At 36.3% G+C, this 22,121-nt stretch overlaps 1 protein-coding gene across 3 annotated transcripts in view; it reads right to left on the reverse strand.

Annotated features, from left to right (window-relative positions):
- The window catches only part of LOC111147253 (RAS p21 protein activator 2), a 124,999-nt gene that overhangs the window by 53,936 nt on the left and 48,942 nt on the right, over window positions 1-22,121 (reverse strand). For all 3 annotated transcript variants that reach the window (XM_022503185.1, XM_022503192.1, XM_022503179.1), the window contains exon 5: window positions 17,165-17,241. In XM_022503185.1, the coding sequence (XP_022358893.1) occupies window positions 17,165-17,241 (77 nt within the window). The remainder of the gene's footprint in view (window positions 1-17,164; window positions 17,242-22,121) is intronic.

Here is a 22,121-nt window from a genome sequence, read left to right on the forward strand (position 1 = left end):
CACTGGTGAATTCTATCAAACATTTAAAGATGAGTTAATATCTATTCTTTTCAAACTATTCCAAAAAATACAAGAGACAGGAAGGCTTCTAAATTCATTCTATGAGGCCAGCATTACCCTGATACCAACACCAGATAAAGACACTACAAAAAAAGGGAACTACAAGCTAAAATTTCTGATGAAAGTGGATGCAGAAATACTCAACAAAAAATTAGCAAATCAAATCCAATCATATATTTTTAAAAATCATTCATTGTGATTGAGTGGGATTTATTCCCAGAATGCAAGGGTGGTTCAATATTCACAAATCAATCTATACGATATATCACATCAACAAGAGAAAGGATGAAAACCACATGGTCATTTCAACAGATACAGAAAAAGCACTGGACAAAGTAGGACATCCATTCATGATAAAAACCCTCATTAAAATAAGTTTAGAGGGAACATACCTCAACATAATGAATGCCTTCTATGAAAAACCCACAGCTAACAACATCCTTAATGGGAAAAAAAACAAGAGTTTTCCTTGTAAGATTAGAAATAAAACAAGAATGTCCAGTCTCATCACTTCTATTTAACATAGTACTGGAAGCCCTAGCCACAGCAATCAGAAAACAAAAAGAAATAAAAGACATCCAAATGGTAAGGAAGAAGTAAAACTTTCACTATTTGCAGATGACACACTACTGTATATAGAAAACCCTAAAAACTCCACCAAAAAACTAGAACTCCTAAATGATTTCAGTAAGGTTTCACAATACAAAATCAATATACAGAAATTCATTGCATTTCTATACATTAATAATTAAATAGAATAGAGAAATTAAGAAAAAATCCCATTTATAATTGTGCCAAAATAATAAAATACCTAGTAATAAACATAGCCAAAGAGATCTGTACTCTGTTAAGTATAATACACTGATGAAAGAAAGTGAAGATGACCAAAACACATGGAAAGGTATTTCATGCTCATGGATTGGGAGAACAAATATTGCTAAAATCCATACTACCCAAAGCAATGTACACATTTAATGCAATCCCTTTCAAAACAACAACAGCCTTGTTCACAGAACTAGAATAAACAATCCTAAAATTTGTATGGAACCACAAAAGACTCAATAGCCAAAACAATCTTTCTTTAAAAATCCACACATAATGTATTATTTGCCCCAGGGGTACAGGTCTGTGAATCATCAGGCTTACACATTACACTTTTTTTTTTTAATAAAGATTTTATTTATTTGACAGAGAGAAAGATCACAAGTAGGCAGAGAGGCAGGCAGAAAGAGAGGGGGAAGCAGGCATCCTGCTGAGCTGACCACCGGATGAGGGGCTCGATCCCAGGACCCTGAGATCATGATCTGAGTGAACGGCAGAGGCTTAACCCCCTGAGCCACCCAGGCGCCTCTAGCCAAATCAATCCTGAAAACAAAGTACTGAAGTATTGCAATCCCAGATTTCAAGATACACTACCTATCGATAGTAATCAAAACAGTAGGGTACTGGCACAAAAAAAGTCATACAGATTAATGGAACAGAACAGAGAGCCCAGAAATAAACCCATGATTATATGATTAATCTTCGACAAAGGAAGCAAGGATATGAAATGGGAAAGACAGTCTCTTCAACAAATGGTGTTGAGAAAACTGGACAGATACATGCCAAAGAATGAAACTGGACCGCTTTTTCTTATACCATAAAAAAAAAATCTCAAAATGGATTAAGAATCTAAATGTGACACCTAAGGCCATAAAAATTCTAGAAGAGAGCATAGGCAGTAATTTCTCTGACACTGGCTGCAACATTTTTCTAGATAAGTCTCCTCAGGTAAGGGAAACAAAAGCAAAAGTAAAATATTAGGACTGTATCAAAATAAAAAGCACAGCGAAGGAAGGAACCAACAAAATTAAAAGACAACCTACTGAACAGGAGAAGATATTTGCAAATGATATGTCCAATAAAGGGTTAGTATCCAAAATACATAAAGAATTTACACAACTCAACACCCAAAAAACAAGTAATCGAACCTAAAAATGGGCAGAACACGCAAAGACATTTCTCCAAAGAAGACATGCAGACGGCCAACAGACACATGAGAAGATGCTTAAAATTACTCATCATCAAGGAAATACAAATGAAAACCACACTGAGATACCACCTCACATTAGTCAGAATGGTTAGTATAGAAAACACAAAAAACAAGAAGCACTAGCAAGGATGTGGAGAAAAAGGAACCCTCCTGTACTGTTAGTGAGAATGCAAACTGGTGTAGCCACCAGGAAAAATAGGATGGAGCTTCCTCAAAAAAACAAAAATAGAATTACCATGTGATTCTACTACTTGACATTTACCCAAAGAATATGAAAACACTAATTTGAAAAGATATATGCACTCCTTATGTTAACTGCAGTTTTTTTTTTAAGATTCTATTTATTTATTTGACAGAGAGAGAGAGAGAGAACACAAGCAGGGGGAGTGGGAGAAGGAGAAGCAAGCTTCCTGCTGAGCAAGGAGCCCGTTGCAGGGCTCGATCCCAGAACCCTGGGATCATGACCTGAGCCAAAGTCAGATGCTTAACAACTAAGCTACCCAGACACCCCTGTTTACTGCAGTATTATTTACAATAACCAAATTATGGCAGCAACCCATGTGTCCATTAATAGATGGATGGATAAAGAGGTAGTATGTACATACAGAATATTGCTAATCCATAAAAAAGTATGAAATCTTGCCATTTGCAACAACATGGATGGATCCAATTAGAGGATATTACGCTAAGTAAAAAGTCAGTGAAAGACAAATACCATATGATTTCACTCACATTAGGAATTTAAGAAACAAATTAAACAAAGAATAAAAAACACCAGACTCTTAACTAGACAACAGACTGATGGTTACCAGAGGGGAGGTGGGCGGGGGGATGGGTGAAACAGGTAAAGGGGATTAAGAGTACACTTATCATGATAGGCAATGAACAATGTACAGAATTGATGAATCACTGTGTTGTATACCTGAAACCAATATAACACTGTGTTAATTATGTAAGAATTTAAAAATAAGATTTTAAAATCTATACTCATATGTTCATGTATTCATATTCATAAATTATGTATCTCTATAGATACAGAAAACATTAAAAGTTGGAACTTCTGGAGATGAAAAACACATCTGACATGAAAAAACACATTGAATGGGATTAACAAAAGATGTGATATGGCAGAAGAAAAGATAAACATAAAGACAGAACAATAAACATGTATGTAAATGGCTAAACATACCAATTAAAAAGCAGAGGTTCTGGTTAAAAGAATGGAAAAATACATACTAATACCAATCAAAAGAAAGCTGATTCTATGCATAACAACCCAAATGCTCATCCATAAGGTCTGTTGAATAACTCATAGTAAATCTAAATGGTGGAATTCTATGTTAATTGTGAAAAAGAGTAAGGTAACTCTCTATTCTCTAATTACTCTGATATGGAGGGTAGATGGCTGGGAATGAATGTGATACCTCTCCAAACATACTTCAACTGAGTTCTGACTGTGGAAACATAAGAAACTTGTATATTTCAAAAGTAAAATTAAACTTAAGCAATCCTTAAAAATAATAAACAATTCTGAGAAACCAATAAAAGAAGTACTTCAAGAGACAAGAGCATACTATTTGACTTTGCATCCTTAGAACAAATACAGTAAGACCTTTTAAACTTCATTCAGTAACCTCCCTGCCAGTGGTAATACTGGCATTATTATTTCAAATCTATATGCTATATTTTATAAGATAATGATAATAATTATGTTAATGTTGTCAGGGATTAAGATTTCCAATATAAGAGGAAAGAGATACAGTATAAAGTCAAAGTTAGACTAAAAATCTTGTAATATTAAATTTAAATTAGAAATATGGAAGAAGGAAGGAAGAAAGGAAATAAACAGAAAAGTAGTCAAAAGGAAGAAAGAAAAAGAAAGCAAGCAAGCCAGCCTGCCAGCCAGAGAGGCTATATTAATATCAAACAAAGTAGATTTCACAACAAAGAATATTTCCAGGGACAAAGAGGGTCATTTTATAATACTGGAGAATTCAATTTATTAAGAAGTTATAACAATCCTAAATGTTAAGCTCATAACATTAGAGCTACAAAACAAATGAAGCAAAAACTGATAGAACTCAAGAAGAAACAAATTCACAAGTAGAGATAGCAACACTCCTCTCAATAACTGATAAAGCAAGAATGAAAGTTAAATAAGACTGTCAACCTACCTGATATAATTAACATTTATTAAAAATACTCTATCTAGGGACACCTGGGCGGTTCAGTTGGTTAAGTGCCTACCTTTGGCTCAGGTCATGATCCCTGGGTCCTGGGATAGAGCCCCGTATCGGGCTCCTTGCTCTGTGGGGAATCTGCTTCTCCCTCTCCTTCTGTCCCTGCTGATGGGCTCACTCTCTCCCTCACTCACTCTCTCTTAAATAAATAAATAAATAAATAAATAAAATCTTAAAAAAAAAAAAACTTTATCTAAAGAAGAGAACAAACACACTTCAAATGCACACAGAACATGTACCAAGATTAAATAACACTTTGTGGCCAAAAAACAAGTCTTGGCAAAGACCATAGAAAATATGTGGACAACAGAATTAAATTAGAAATCAAAAGCAAGAAGATATCAGGAAAATTCTCAAATACTTGGAAGCAAAATAACTACATATATATATATTCATTCCATGGGTTGAAGAATAGAAAAGAAAAGCTATAAAATATTTTGAATTACATTAAAATGAAAACCCAGCAAATCAAAACTGGAAGGATGCAGTTAAAGCAGGACTCAGAAGAAAATGGATAGCAGTAAAAACCTGTATGAAGAAAAAGGTTTTCAGTCACTGTCTTTAGCCTCCATCACAAGAAACTTAGAAAAGCAAATTAAACCTGAAGTAAACAAAAACAGAATGGGAATTGAAACAGAAAACAAAAGATACATGAATCAATGAAATCAAAAGCTATTTAAGAAGGTCATTAAAATTGGTAAACTTTAGCTAGACTGAATAGGAAAAATAGAGTACAGACACATATTACCAACATTAGGAATGAATGATATGACACCACTACAAAGTCTACAGATATTAAAAGAATAAAAAGGAGTAACTTGAAGTACTTTATACCAAACACCTGGACAATTCAGATTAAATGGTCAAATTTCTTAAAAGATACAAATTACCAAAAATCATTTTTAAAAAAATCTAAATAGTTATGTATCTACTTAAAAAACTAAATTCCTGGGACGCCTGGGTGGCTCAGTTGGTTAAGCAGCTGCCTTCGGCTCAGGTCATGATCCCAGCGTCCTGGGATCGAGTCCCACATCGGGCTCCTTGCTCGTCAGGGAGCCTGCTTCTCCCTCTGCCTCTGCCTGCCATTCTGTCTGCCTGTGCTCGCTCGCTCTCCCTCTCTCTCTCTGACAAATAAATAAATAAAATCTTTAAAAAAAAAAAAAAAAACAACTAAATTCCTGGTTAAAGACCTTCCCACCAAAAAACAAAAACACTGCAGGCCCAGAAGACTTCCCTGGTGAATTTCTATACTATTCATGTAAAAAGCAAGTTATATTAATTATATACAACCCCAGAAAACCGGGGGGGGGGAATCAGAATACTTCCCAATTCATTCAACAAGGTCATTATTCCCAATACCAAAACCAGACAAAGACATTACAAGAAAACTACAGACCAACATCATCCATAAACACAAATACATAAAAACCTTAACAAAAATTTTAGCAAATCAAAGCCAACAACATATAACAATGATAAAATTACATGACCAAGTGGAGGTTGGTTTAACTTCAAAATTCAATCAACAAAATTCACCATATTAACAGATGAAAACAGAAAAGGGGTAAGATAATGTGAATACGCATTCTTGATACAAACATTCTCAGCAAACCAGGAACAGAGGGGAACTTTCTCAACCTGATACACAACAGCTTAACATCACACTTAATGGTAAAAAAACTGAATGCTTTCCCCCTAAAATAAGGAATAAGATAAAGATGTTTGTTCTCACACCTTCTATTCAACATAGTACTAGAGGTTCTAGACTGTGCAATCAGGCAAGAAACAGAAATAAGAGGTAATCCAGACTAAAAAGGAAGAAGTAAAACTGTCTATTCAGATGACACAATCACCTACAGAAAATGGAATCTATAAACAAACTAGTAGAACAAATCAGTGAATTTAACAAGGTTGCAGAATACAAACAATTTTTTAAAAAAAATTTCTATATACTAGCAACAAACAGCCATTTATTCAACTTGTTTTTCTCTCTCTTCACCCACCCCTCCCCACCAGGTTTTTTCTCTCAGTCTGTTTCTCTAATATAAAAAGCACTGCCTGGACTTCATGCCACCCAGTACCTATTTAATTTTTGTTTCTCTTTCCAAATTTTTTTTTAAGATTTTATTTATTTATTTGACAGAGATCACAAGTAGGCAGAGAGGCAGGCAGAGAGAGAGAGGGGGAAGCAGGCTCCCTGCTGAGCAGAGAGCCCAATGTTGGGCTTGATCCCAGGACCCTGAGAATATGACCTGAGCCAAAGGCAAGAGGCTTAACCCACTGAGCTACCCAGGCACCCCATGTCTTTCCAAATGTTTTGACCTCCCTTTCACTCCTCACCCTACTGAAATCTACTTTTTCTATATTCATCATTCTATGGAAACTCTCCTCATAAACTCTCTTTGTTAAACTCCTCCTAAGTGTCAAAAGCTATCCTTATTTTCAGGGGTCTTCCTACTAGCTTTCTTGGCTGCATGCAATTCTTTTTTTTTTTTTTTTTTAAGATTTTATTTATTTATTTGACAGAGATCACAAGTAGACTGAGAGGCAGGCAGAGAGAGAGAGGTGGAAGCAGGCTCCCTGCTGAGCAGAGAGCCCGATGCAGGGCTCGATCCCAGGACCCTGGGATCATGACCTGAGCCGAAGGCAGAGGCTTTAACCCACTGAGCCACCCAGGCACCCCGGCTGCATGCAATTCTTGTGATCACTCCCTCCTTCCTTAAAGACATCTTCTTTCTTCGCTTCCTTGGCCTATACTCTACTAATTTTCGTCATATCTCTTGTCTCCCTCGTGTTTTCCTCTCCCGCTATTCTACTTCTACTGCTGGATCTGTTCTCAGTCAGCTGTCTCTTTGCACTATATAACCTCCCTCTAAGGCTGTTTTTATCACATCTATTCTTATGGCTACAACTACCATCAACTTTGTATTTCTATTTGAGTTCTCACCACAGAGTTTAAGATTTTTATATCCAAATGCCTGATGGAAATCCCTACCCAGATGTTCAAGAGCAGTTTAAACTCAACTCATTACCATCTCTTATTAAAGAAGCTCCTCCTCTAGAATTTCCTCTTTGTTGTAAACACCACCATCCACCCAGCAACACAATCTGGAAATCTAGGAGCCACACTTAAGATTCATTACTACTTCTTCCTCACTTTCTATATCTACTCAATAAGTTTTAGTGATTCTACTCTTTAAATATTTCTTCATTTATCCTCTCATTTCTGTAACAACTGTTTGGGTCAGAACCCATCATCTCTTACTTGGATCACCCTAACACCCTTCAAATTCACCTCCCAGTTTCTACACTTAACTGCTGTCACAAATCTGATCTAAAATGCAAATTTGTCCATATTACTCTATTGTCTAAAATCTTTCAAGAGTTCCATGTGCTCTTGTAAGCTTTTTAAGTTCATTTGGTACATAAGAGACTCCAAGATCTGGCTTCAGTCTATCTCACCAGTATCTCACCCATCTTTGCGCTTCACATGCTCAGCAACATCAGACTGTTTTTAATTATTCTCTCTCCCTCTTTCACCATGTTTCTTCTTCCATACTTCTGCCTGTATTGTTTTTTCCTTCCAGAAAAAAATAAAATCTCACTTCTTCTAGGCAAGCTACTTTCTATTCATACTTTAAGAAGACAAATGTTACCTTCTTTCTTCATTTAGTTGTTTCAAAGAATTATTTAGCACCTATTAGTGCCAGGCTCTGGGGGTGATGAGGTAAATAAGACAAGTATGTTCCTACTCTCATGGAACTTAGAGTCTACTTGAAATAACAGATGACAAGCAATGAAAAAAAAATAGTAATTACAAATAGTGGCAAGGTGCTATGAAGAAAAAAGAATAGGGTGCCCTATTTTAAAATAAGTGATATTTAAGCTAAAACTTCAAGGATGAGAAGGAACAAGCTAGAAGAAGAATAGGCATGCCAGGCGAAAAGCACAGCAGATCTGGATCTCTGAACAGGAAGAGTATATGTCACATTTGAGGAATTGAGAGAAGGCCGGTGAACATATGAACAAGAGGAAGCATACCACAAGATGAAATCTGAGACAGGCAGTGCCAGAACATGGGTGACCTTATGGGCCAAGTTAAAGGGATTGTCTTATCCTAAATGCAATAGGAATCACTAAGTGTTTCAGCAGGGGAATGACATGACCTAATTTAAGTTTTAAAAGACTGCTCTGGGTTGCTATAGAGAGAAAGGACTGCAGAGTAGAAGGCCAGCTAAGACTATTGAAATAATCAAGGTAACAAATGGTTGCTGGTTTGAAGAAAGATGTCATTAGATATTAAAAATCAGAAAATTCAAGAAATATTTCATATAATCAAAAGGAAGGGATCCAATGTGTGGGGGCAGGGAGGAGAAAAGATTTTAAATGATTATCAGATTTCTGGCTTGGGTAATTAGGTCCATGGTGGTTCTAACTGCTAAGGCTACGGGGAGAAGCTGTACAGATATGACAGTCAATGCTTCAGTTTCAAATGTGTTAAATTTGCAATGTTGTGAGACATCAAAGCAGAACTGCCAAAAAAGACAGGTGGACGTATGAGTGCAGTGTTCAGAAAAAGACCTGAGTTAAATGCACAGGTATAGACAACTTTTTTAACTTCTTATTTTGAAATAATTTCTGACTTTCAAAAACTTGCAAAATTAACATTTTGTTTAACCAGAGTAAAACTACAGAAACAGGAAAACAACACTGATACAATGTTAGTGATAATATTAATCTTCTGGACTTTATTCAAATTTTGCCAATGTCCTTTCTCTCATCCAGGAAGCAATAAAGGATCTCACATTGCATTCAGCTATCATGTCCTCCTAGTCTCTTTCATCCTAAAACACTTCCTTAGTTTTTCTTCTTCATCCCATGATCTTGTCAGTACTAGAGAGTTCTTTTGTAGAATACTCCTTCATTTGAATTTGATGTTTCCTCATGATGAGACTGAAGTTATGCATATTGGTGTCCTTCTCAATGCATCATACTAGGAGGCTGAATGTCTCATTACCAGAGATATTAACTTGGGTCACACAGGTAAGTTGATATCTATCAGACATCTATGGGGAGATTCTTTGAGACTATGCAAATATGCTGTTTGTCTTCATACTTATGCCCACTTATTTAGCATCCAAAGATACAATATTACTGTAGTATGCCAATGTTGATTTTTTATTTCCATGATCTGTCCTACATTCATTAATTATAATTCTACTAAAGAAAAAGTAATCCTTTCTCCCCAATGTGTTTATTTATTTATATATCAGCATTGGCTCATGGATATTTTATTCTATAGCACTGCCTCATGGATTTCTTCTGTAATTTTCATTATTTATTATGATGCTGAAATTGTCCCAGTTTAGTTACTTGGAGGTCTTTCAAGCTGGCTTCAATGTCTTTTCTACATGCCATTATCATCATCATCATCATTATTATCATTATTATTAGCACTTTCTTACTTTCTGACTCTACAGATGCTCTGAGCTCATCTTGTATTTTCCCATGTTCAAGTCCTGAATCAACCAATGCTTAAAAAAATTCAGGTTTCTTTTAACTAGAATAGCTCTAATATTGCAGCCATTTGCCAATATGTGGTTATTTAAATTTAAATTAATTAAAACTGGACAAAATTAAAAATTCCATTCTTTAGTTGCCCAAAAAATGGAGTTTAAGTTTTCAATAGCCACATATAAGTAGTGGCTACCATACTGGACAGTTAAGTTATAAAATATTTTCATCATCACAAAAAGATCTACTGGACTGTACTGTCTGGAAAATGATATTTAAAAACCCAGGTAAAGGGTGCCTGGGTGGCTCAGTGGGTTAAAGCCTCTGCGTTCGGCTCAGGTCATGATCTCAGGGTCCTGGGATCGAGTCCCACATCAGGCTCTCTGCTCAACGGGGAGCCTGCTTCCCTCTCTCTCTCTCTGCCTGCCTCTCTGCCTACATGGGATCTCTCTCTCTCTGTCAAATAAATAAAATTTTTTAAAAATAAAAATAAAAACCAAGGTAAGGATGCTACTATGTTCACTGATACTGGGCTGACATTGCTTCTAGGCCTTCTGTGTGAATAGAGCTAGTACACACACAGACAAACAACCCTGTATCTATTAGACAATTTTACTTTGAGAAATCTGCCTTCAAAGGAGAACAGAGAAATGGGGATGGTAGCTGGGAGAGTCAGGTGGAGATGAGGTCTGGGGAGGCATGCCTTTTAGGATAGGAGATACTAGCACATGTCTTACATGTTGATGAGAACAATCTAAAAGAGAAGGTGAAGCTGATGAAACAGAAGAAGGAATAACTGAAGGAGGAAAGTCCTTGGGTAGGGGAAAAAGAAGGAATCCAGAACTCAGATAGAAGAATTCACTCTCAGAAAGAAAGGGGGCATCTCCTCTACTATAACATAAGGACAAAAAGATGGATGCCAATACTGGTTTGCAGATTTAGAATCAGGAAAATGTGACCAATTTATAGTCTAAAGTGATGGAGGATCTCATAGGTGTTACTAGAGAAGCACAGTAAAACTCCAGGGAAGTTTTAGGTACCCATGAAAGGTCTATGATCATACATTCCACGTAAAATCAGTCTGTGTGATATTCTACATCAATAATCGGTTATAGACTGAATGCAAAGGAAGAGACTGAGTTCCTTCATACTAGGATTGTTCCAGATAAATAAGACAGATAAAGAAAAGAACAAGGAAGTTAGGGAACCTGTAAGAAAAAAATGATTATAGTGATAGATCATGGAAAACAACCTGGAGGGAAGTGAAAAATAAAAGCAGGTAAGAATGTGGTAAAGATCGATGGACAGTAGTCTTATTGGAATTTAAGAAATGCTGCAGTAGGGAGCTTCTAGGTCTCGAACATAGTAGTAACTGCTAGGATATGAACCTTCCCACACATTACCCCCCAACTGTAAGTTTAGCAAACGACACAAAGAAAACAACACATAAAACTACACCTGCAGGGGCACTTGGGTGGCTCAGTGGGTTAAGCCTCTGCCTTTGGCTCAGGTCATGATCTCAGGGTCCTGGGATCGTTGGGCTCTCTGCTCAGTGGGGAGCCTGCTTCCCTCTGTCTCTCTGCCTGCCTCTCTGCCTACTTGTGATCTCTGTCTGTCAAATAAATAAACAAAATCTTAAAAAAAAAAAATACTACACCTGCAGCATTACTGAAGAACAGAGAATACCATGGACTCCAAAATACTTCTAAAAGTTGAGAAATCAACAATAAATTCCACAAAATTGCTACTGGAGCTCTGCTACTGCAGGCCAGTAAGTAGGGATCATGGGGGTTTAAGTGAAAAAGAAAAGAAGGAAGGAAAGAATACAGACCACCATATGCCCATAAAAAGACCTACTTGTGAACATTTATAGCAGCTTTCTTTATAACAGCCTCAAACTGGAAACAATTCACATATCCATCAACTGGTGAATAGGTAAACAAATGGAGTACTACTTGTGAAGAAAAAAACTGGTTTCCAGGTCCAAGTTGAGTTGGAGTAGATGCATGCCCTTCTAGTCCTCCCAATAGGCATAGCTAAAAATCTTGGGCATTAAATATATAACAAACATAAGAAAACTCTGAGGAGTGAAGAGAAGCAAACCAATTAGAGATCTTGGGACCCAAGGGAAGACACGGGAGTGAATTCCCTGGGCTTTTTTTTGTACTTTATATATCTTAGACTGCTTGCTAGAAGCTACCAACCTGGAACATCACAAGTGGGCATGACAAAAAGTGCCCTAAGAAAAAGCCAGCTCTCTCTAGCCAAAGGACTAGGAACTGGGCAGCTTATCAAGAGAGAAACCATTTTTAAACAATAAAAAACCACTTACTCTAATCAAACACCATTAAAAATACTGTGACTCCACCCAAACCCCCATCAACAAAGACCAAATGCTGAGGAGAGAGCCTAGACTTCTATCTTTAACAAGCTCTAATGGGCCCTTTCCCCCAATGGTATCAGCAGAGACCATTTTCATTCCCACCTGGTAGCAATGATGCACTCCTCTCCCTTCATGCCGGGGTGATGTCAGAGAAGGCTTAGTAGGAAGGCAAGACTTTCACCACCTACAGAGGTAACTACTAAAACCTCTCAACCATCATGTCAGTGGAGGCCACAATGGAGCAGTAATGAGGCCCTCCTCCCCATCCCAGGCAAAGTGGCCACATGAAAGGACTAAGGAGAGCCTAAACTACCACTCCCATTCAGCAATAATAAGGAACTCTTCTCACTCCTCCTCCAGGGTTATCAGCAGAGGCTGAGTCAGGAACCTGGATTTTTTTTTTTTTTTAAGATTTTATTTATTTATTTGACAGACAGAAATCACAAGTAGGCAGAGAGGCAGGGAGAGAGAGAGTGGGCAAGGCAGGCTCCCTGCTGAGCAGAGAACTCGATGTGGGGCTCAATCCCAGGACCCTGAGATCATGACCCGAGCTGAAGGCAGAGGCTTGAACCTACTGAGCCACCCAGGTGCCCCAGGAACCTGGATTTCTATCTGCACCTAACAGTAATGAATAGGCAACTCCTCTCCATTTACTAGGAGAGTGTCAAGGAGTCTGGCTAAAACAAAATACTTAAATAAGATCCAGAGTCTCATAACATAATATGCAAAATGTCCAGAGTAAAACATACCAAAATACCAATCTTCAGCTTTAAATGGAAAAAAACAAAAACCAAAAAACAAAATCAGCAGATGACAACATTGAGACAACATGGATGTTAGAATTATCTGGCAAATATGTAAAAGCAGCCATCACAAAAATGATTCAATGAGCATTTACAAACACATCTGAAATAAATGGAAAAAAAAAAAGTATCGGAAAAAAAAATAAAAAGTCCTCAAAGATATAAAAGATATGAAGAAGAACTAAATGGAAATTCTGACATTTAAAACCAAAATAACAAACTTGATAGATGGGCTCAACAGTAGAATGGAGGGGACAGAGGAAATAATCAGTGAGCCTAAAAGACAGAACAACAGAAATTACCCAACATGAACAGAGAAAACAGACTGGGGGAAAAAAAAAGAAAAAGAAAAAAAAGAACAGAGCCTCAGGACCTGTGGGACTATAATAGAAGATCTAACATTAATGCCATTTAAATCTCAAGAGGAGAGGAGAAAAATGGCAGAGCCGATAGAATATTAGAAGAAATAATGGCCAAAAATACCCCAAATTTGGCAAAAGACAAACATACAGATTCAAGAAGCTGATCAAACATCAAACAGGATAAACCCACAGAAATCTATGCCAAAATACCTTACAGTCCAACTGAAACACATAGAAGACCAAAGACAAAGACAAACTCTTGAAAGCAGCCAGGGAGAAAAAGCATATTACCTGCATAGGAAAACAACTACAGTGAATTAAAAAACCATAAAGACCAGAAGGAAGTGACATACTTTTCATGTGCTGAAAAAAAAGGAGCTGTCAATAAAGAATTCTGTATCCACTGAAAATATCCTTCAGGAATAAAGAAATCAAGATATTCTAAAATGTCTTGGAAAACTTGAAAAAGGAAAATTAAAAGAGTATATATGTCACTTATAGACCTACCCTAAAAGAACTACTGGTAAAAGGAGATTCTCTAAACATAAAGACAGTGATAAAAGAAGGAATCCAAAAATAACAGGAAGCAAAAAATGAATATGGAAAGAGCAAAAATATGGGTAAATACAATGAACTTAGTTTTCCCTTCTTTTCTAATTTTTTAAAACTGTGTTAGATTGCTGGAGCAAAAATTTTAACACTGATGTAGATCTCAATGTACAAAGGAAAAATATATAAGACAATTATATTACAAAAGGCAGAGGGTAAAGGGATTTAAAAGAAGGTAAGGTTTCTACACTTTATTCTAACCAGTAAAATGGCAATACCAGTAGACTATAATAGTTACACATGTACAATGCAATACCTAAAACACCAAGAAATCATACCTAGAAAAACTATACAAAGAGATATACTACAGATAGAAAAACAGTACACAAAAATCTAAATGGAATTCTAAAAATATATTCAGGGAACCCAGAGGAAAAAGAAAACAGGAAAAAAGTAGAGAACAGGGGCGCCAGGGTGGCTCAATGGGTTAAAGCCTCTGCCTTCTGCTCAGGTCATGATCCCAGGGTCTTGGGATGGAGCCCCACATTGGGCTCTCTGCTCAGCCGGGAGTCTGCATCCCCTCCCCTCTCTGCCTACTTAAAATCTCTGTCTGTCAAATAAACAAATAAAATCTTAAAAAAAAAAAAAAGAGAGAACAGAAAACAGACCAAAAAATGCCAGATTTAAGCTTAACACGTCCATAATTACATTAAAAGTAAATGCTATAAATTCACTAAATAAAAGAGATTGGCAGAGTGGATTTTAAAAAGTGACACCCAACTATATTCTCTCTGTAAGAAATTACACACGACTGGATGGATCTGATTGAAAAAAGCCTATCTCAAAAGGTCATATATGATAAGACTCCATTTACATAATGTTCTTGAAATGACAAAATTATAGATCTGGAAACAGATCAGAGGTTGCCAAAGGTTAGAGATGGTAGTGAGGGAAGGAGTGGGTGTGACTATAATAGTACGGTAGCATAAGGGAGATCTTTATGGTGACAGAACAGTTCTGTATCTTGATTGCAGCAGTCACCACAAATCTACAAATATGATAAAAGACATACAATATGTTGGACACTGCATAATATCAATTTCCTGGTTTTTAGATTTTATTACAGTTATATAAGATGTAACCACTGAGGTATACTGAGTGAAAAGTACACAGGACCCCTCCCTACTTTGCAATTCCTATGATTATCTCAGAAGAAAAAGTTTAAAAAAAATCAAACTGTCAGAGTTCAAATCCAGATTCTACTACTTCTGTATGGATTTGGGCTTCATGCATTGTTTTGTCATATAACAGTGTCTATACCAAGTTATGACAAGAAGTAATGCCTTAAAAAAGGTAACTATGGATATGTGCAGCAATGCAGATGAATCTCAAAAGCATTATCGTAAGTGAAAGAAGCCATCTGCAAAAGCCTACATATTACATGAATCTGTTCATATGACATTTTGGAAAAGACAAAATTATAGGGCTAAAATCAGGTCATGGTTTCCTGGTGCTGAGTGTAGGGAGAGAGGACTATACATATCTCTGATTAATGTCTCTAGTAGAGTTTTGACTTCTGAAGTCACACTAATATTCTACATATTAAAAAAAATAAAAGTAAATAGCAAGGATGGGAGGGAGGAACCAATTTTTAAAAAGCTGGTAGAGGAGCAGAAGACATAGTGATGCAGATGTGTATTGAGAAGGCTCCTGTTTGGTTTCTGCCCCCTCCTTCCCTGGCAGCGAGGCCTGGGGCTACTCCCCTCCCGAACCTTTCAGAGACCTTGTCTGAGGTTTAAACCCCATTAAACTGACTGTAAACAGACCAAACAAACCAATTATTTCAAATGTTATCATATAACCAAAGTGAGCAAGGAGGGAGTGGTGGAAGGGACTAATTCAAACACTTTCACTCTATGTTCTCAGTCTGGTGGGAAAAATATTACAAACAAATCTTGAGCTGTTTTTAGTAAGTAAATCCAAACTGAGAAACATTAAAAAAAAAAAACCACACAAAACTGGCCGTATTCTTCAAAAATCTCAATAACATGAAACATAAAGAAAAGCTAAAAATTATTACTGGTTAAGGAGATTAAAGAGACATATAAACTAAATGTAATACAATCTTAGACTGGATCCTTTCTTGCAGAGAAAAAACTACCTTAAAGGATATTATTGGGACAGTTGACAAAAGTAAATATAATAACTGTAGATTTAAGTATTAGAATATCAAAATTAAACATTATACTTTTAGTGTAATGATGTTAAGGTTCCTGAATTTGATAACTGTACCAGAATTATTTAAAAGAATATCCTTATTCATAGGAAATACACTAATACATTAATAAGGATCACAATGCATATATGCAACCTTCTTAAATAGAGTTCCAAAAAAAGTAATATTAGATGTATAATACATATAAATAAGTAAAGAGGGGGAAGAAAGAAGGAGAGAAGGAGAGAGAGAGAGGGAAAATGCCTCAAAGGAGCTGGGGCGTTCATAATAAAGGTAAGAAATTAGAGACTGGAGCAGCAATAGGAGAGGAACACTTACCCCACCCTAAGGTTAAGTGGGCACGGTAGGAAACAGCCTCTAACTGAGAAGGCAGTAGAGGAAACAGTAACTCAGGGGATATTCAGATCATCAGTTAAGACAAAGAAAAAGCATTCAGAAGAAGTCAGGGACATCCAGTAGTTTGCTTATAACACAAGAAAAGTCTGGATGGAAGAGAAAAGCAGAGGATTTGGCTTGGAAATCTGTACTTCCAGAGAAGTTAGAAGATTAAAGTCTAAGATACAAAAAATGACTTGAGGGCAAAAGAGGTATTTTAAAGTAGGTAAGAATCAGTACTGGTACATCCCAAAGTAGCCATTTAGTTTTAGTCTCAGGGTTCCTAATGCTCAGCTCTGTGATTAAAATTTCAGTATCTCTAGAGGCCCACCACCAGGAAGGCTTTCCAACTCCATTCTGCCAGGGCATAAGCTATGCTTACCCAGGATCCTGTAACAGCCTACTGCCTATCTCTATCATTTAACCCACATTCAATACATAAAGTTGAATGAATTAATGACCTATCACAACCTGAGTAGATATGAGAAGACAAACTGGAAATCAACTTAATAAAAAGTTTCTGAAGTATATAAAATAAGGTGTTGTCTTAAGATTCAAAGCATACATGATGGAGATTTCCAACTGATTTTGGTAAAAGAAATATGCTTACTGTACAACAAGCTGCTGGCACACAGTTCCATTCTCTGTTATCAGTTCATTCAGTTTTAATTCAAGGTGAACTTTACCCTAAAACGAGAAAAGAAAAACAGTCTATTTTAGTGACCAAATACTAAAGGTAAGTACTTTTTCCAATGGTACCAACAATATCTAGTTGTTCACTAATTAAATTTTAGTGATCCCTAGCACATGGCTTTGCCCACATAAAGTACTTGTTAAATGACTAATAACCAACAATGTAGATCTAGAAGTCAAATGCTTATATCAGACATGGTACTCCAATCAAAGAATTTAAAGCCCAGTTCAAAGAATATTTATGAATCTCAATTACCATGGCTTAAAAAAAAAAAAGTACTTATGTTTTAAGATTTAGCAGATTATAAAATGTAGAATGTTTTTCCCAGAAAAGATAAACCATCAATAAGAACAGAGGCAGTATCATTAAAGGTCAAGAGAAATACAATTCTAAAACAATAAAACTTAGTTAAAGCTAGTAAGATTTAATTTGTCAACAGTTTTCTGAAAATTAAAGATTCATGGAATATCTATAATATTTTAGCAGGCACTGTAGGACTGGCCAGGAATCAACAGATATATAAGACACAATCACTCCTTATAAGAAGCTCACAGTATAGTTCAGGAGACAATAAATAAAGATAACAGTACACAACCAAAAGCATTACTGAAAAAATGGGATACTGAAAATAAGTGCTTTCTTCAATAACTATTAATAAATAGATTTTTAAAAAATTCAACAGTATAAATTTAAAGTAAACTATAAACTCATGAAACAAAGGTTTAGGAACAATATAATATAGAGCTTGATGTTTCCACCCAGCCACTGACAATGAGCAATTCTAAACTGGTTATGAGCAATTCTAAAGTGGTTAAGATCAGTCCTGGATTACCCTGACCCAGCTAACAAGACAAACTGCCACAGCGGAGATTTCAGGACTGTGATGTCTAGGGGCTGATGACGTTAAGTAATTTCATCAGAGGTAAGAAAGTTCATTATCAAGTTACTGTTCGTCTTTGGAACAACCCCTTTTAGACATTCTTTCACAGGCATCTAACTTGAATCAGCCTCACTATTTTATGGAAGTTTGCTCCATGAGAGTGAATCTGAGGTCCACTAACTACAAAGCTCAAGGTTAGATGGATACTAAGTGATGAGCAATAAACACTGACTGATGGATCTCAGTGCAAAAGTCTGCATGAGAAAGCTAAACTCTAAAGAAACAAAGGCAACAGTAGGAGCAAAACTGGCAGTTAGGTGGAACTGGAACTAAATCAAGCAAATTTTCCACTAAAAATCCAGGCACAAATATTTATAAAATCATATAAAATTTATGAAATAGGTCTTTCATTAATCCTGCTTTAAAACTCACTACCCCTGGGGCACCAGGGTGGCTCAGTGGGTTAAACCTCTGCCTTCGGCTCAGGTCACAATCTCAGGATCCTGGGATGGAGCCCCACATCGGGCTCTCTGCTAGCAGGGAGCCTGCTTCCCCCTCTCCCTCTGCCTGCCTCTCTGGCTACTTGTGATCTCTCTCTGTCAAATAAATAACTAAAATCTTAAAAAAAAAAAAAAAATACTCACAACCCCCGCTATTAGAGTGACCCAGAAGAGGTCCATGATATGTAGTAATTTTTCATATTTCTCAACTAGATTTTTGAATCATCTATGCTGTCAGGCCAGCATACATGTCACTTGCCTAGCGAATGAGCCTAGCCAACTGCATCAACATTTGAATCTCAAAGCAGTTTTACTATTTTAACATATATGCATTTTATGGTAGAAACTGTATGGTGGAAATTGGTATGGTATAGTATTGGTATGGAAGAAATTTTAATGCTAACAGGGCATTCCCTACTGTCTCTCAGGAAATGTCTAGGATCTACTCTATTTCTAAAACAACAGAAACTGTTAAAACAGAGTAGAAGTATAATAATTTCATTCACAACTAAAAATCATAGCACTGTATCAAGCAAAGTCTAGAAATTAAAAAAAAAAAAAAAAAGTATCTACTTAATGGGATTCTACCAGGAATCATTATCACTGAGTCACAGCCTACCTACTATGTTCATTATTCCTACTGGCTGTTAAAAAGACCTTTCCTTTGGTATTAGTCAACAATAACGTAATTGTGTATTTAACTGGGTCAAGAAAAGAGTGGAGACAGGACACAAGACATTTATTATTAGGGTGGGACATTAAAATTAAAAAGCACTACGAACTAAATCAAGGAAATTATAATTTCTAAACTCACCGTATACTTTAAACATGGGAATATATACATGATACTTAGTAAAAGTAGTAAGATACAAATCAGGTTGTATAATATAATGTTAATTTGTAAAAATAAAATGTACTATATATATTACTATATAAATTTACTATAAGGTCATCTACTAAAATATTGATAGAAGTTACCTTAGGTTGGCAGGATTTCAGAATTTTTTGCTCACCTAGATTTTTTTTTTTTTAAAGGTTCCTGCTGAGGAAGATCAGTATTTTTTTTTTTAAGATTTTATTTATTTATTTGACAGACAGAGATCACAAGTGGGCAGAGAGGCAGACGGAAAGAGAGGAAGGGAAGCAGGCTCCCTGCTGAGCAGAGAGCCCGATGTGGGGCTCAATTCCAGGACCCCAGGATCATGACCTGAGCTGAAGGCAGAGGCTTTAACCCACTGAGCCACCCAGGTGCCCCGGCTCACCTAGATTTTTAAAATTTCTACTACCAATGTGTCCTGGTTTTTAGCCAAAAAAAAAAAAAACTTTAAAAAAATTATTTAAAGCTACTTCTTAGTGTTAGAAGCCCAAATCTATTAACATTTTAGGAAAAAATATTTAGAATTCCTTAATACATTCACATAAAAGTTTAGTTTCATTTATATGTTATCATTTTATAGATCTGGATTGTAGCAAAACAAGTTTGGTGTTTTTCGTTTTTCTGGGGGTTGTTTTTGTTTTTTGTAGAGGGCAGTTCTGAGTTCAGCAAAACATTTCCTAGTCTCTTCTGAAGCCAGGTGATAGTGACCAGGGACAGTCATATCATACAATTCTGGCCAATGAGATACAAGTAGATGTTGCTGGTGGGGCATCTGAAGAAGCTTGTTGCATGAGACTCCCTAACTTCAGCAGTGGCTTGAGAGGCTGAAGGGCTTAAATAAAACAGTCTACAGTCTAATGAAGCTGGGATATAAAAATTGGAGTCCAGGGCGCACCAAGGTAGAGTGCCACTGGCAAAAAGGCAGGCTTTCTGCTGGAATCTCTGAAAGACTATGCCTAAGGAATAAGGGTGAACAACACTGACCAGCCTTTACAAAGACCAAAACCTGGCCTAAAATCAGCTGAATCTCTAACTGATTGAGGTGATCACCTGTAGATAGTAAGTAAATCTTCTCTGAAGGAAAAAAAGACCTTGTCATCCACAGCTTCAAATTATCTCTAAAATATTTCGTATTTTTAAATGTCTAGCATTCCATCAAAAATTATGAAGCATGCCATACAAGACCATACACCAAAAAACAAAAATGAAAACAAAAACCAACAAAAAGCAGGAGATGCAGATGCTGGAGTTAAGTGACAAGAGGTAGTTAAAATAGATGCTTACATTTTTTTAAGGTAGACAACAAAATGAAAAACCCAGCAAAAAATCTGATGAAGTGTATCGAATGAAAAGTTTAGAACTGGGCAACAAAATAACCAAAATGAAGATGTATTTAACAATGAATGAGCCATAGCCAAAACAAGAATTGGCGAAATGGGAGATTAGTCAGTGGCAAATATCCACAAAGAAGCACAGATAGGGAGATAGCATAAAAGACATAAGAAACATAGGAAAACGGTCTATTATTCATGTAACAGGAGTCCCAGAAGAGGAGACAGAAAAAATAGGGAAGGGAAAAAAAATATAGAAATAATTGCCCGGAATTTTCCAAAACCAAAGAAAGACATCAAGGTAGAGATTTAAGAGCCCCTAGGAACACCCACGGGAAAAAACATTAAGAAAACCATATGTAGGCAGAGCGTAGTGAAACTAGTAAAAGCAAAAGATCAAAAGAAAATCTTAAAAGCAACTAGAAAAAAAGGAGACATTAGCTATAACGAAGCAACTACAAGATTCTGACAAGAACTATGTTTGATGATAAACATGCAATGTGATTTGGTCCACAACTGCTTTCTTTTTTTAAATTAACATACAATGTATTGTTTGTTTCAGGGGTCCAGGTCTGTGAGTCATCAGTTTTACACAATTCACAGCACTCACCACAGCAACATACCCTCCCCAACACCCATCACCCCACAACTGCTTTCTTATTATCCAATCTCCTAAGGGAGGTTCAAAGATAAAACAGTGTAACTTTCTTATATGTCAGGAAATATTGGAAGACCAAATGCTTGGCACTGTATTCTATATGTTTTATTTAAAGTAAACCAAATTTTGGGGAACTATTATACTACATGCCTTTTATAGCAATGACTACATTAGGTTGATACATGCAATTATATCACATTAATTTATACTAGACAGCATATTTAGGAACTTATATTACTCTGGCACTGTCTGAAGCTTTCATAATATGCTAGCTTTACTTCAAATACTTTTATAAAAGTTCACACAGAAAAATCTGTGATCATTTTAATGGTACCATACAGAAGATATCATACGAATTTCTGCATACAGTTTGGGAAACTCGGGTGTATTATAGGCATCTGGGCAAAACCCAATGCACACACTTTGGTCTAGGCTTTTTTTTTTTTTTAAGTTTTTATCACAAAACACTGAATTATAACAACCATTCCACATAAAAGAACTCAGTATTATTTCGACTGGTGAGAAGTTTTCTTCATTCGGGGGGGGAGGATCCCAACTTCGTAATTTCCACATATTTTCACATATAGTAATTAGCTATAAGATCATTTTGGACACAACTGACTAGCA

Source organism: Enhydra lutris, unplaced genomic scaffold, assembly GCF_002288905.1.
Source record: "Enhydra lutris kenyoni isolate GAN:26980312 unplaced genomic scaffold, ASM228890v2 scaffoldscaffold2, whole genome shotgun sequence".
Taxonomy (NCBI): domain Eukaryota; kingdom Metazoa; phylum Chordata; class Mammalia; order Carnivora; family Mustelidae; genus Enhydra; species Enhydra lutris.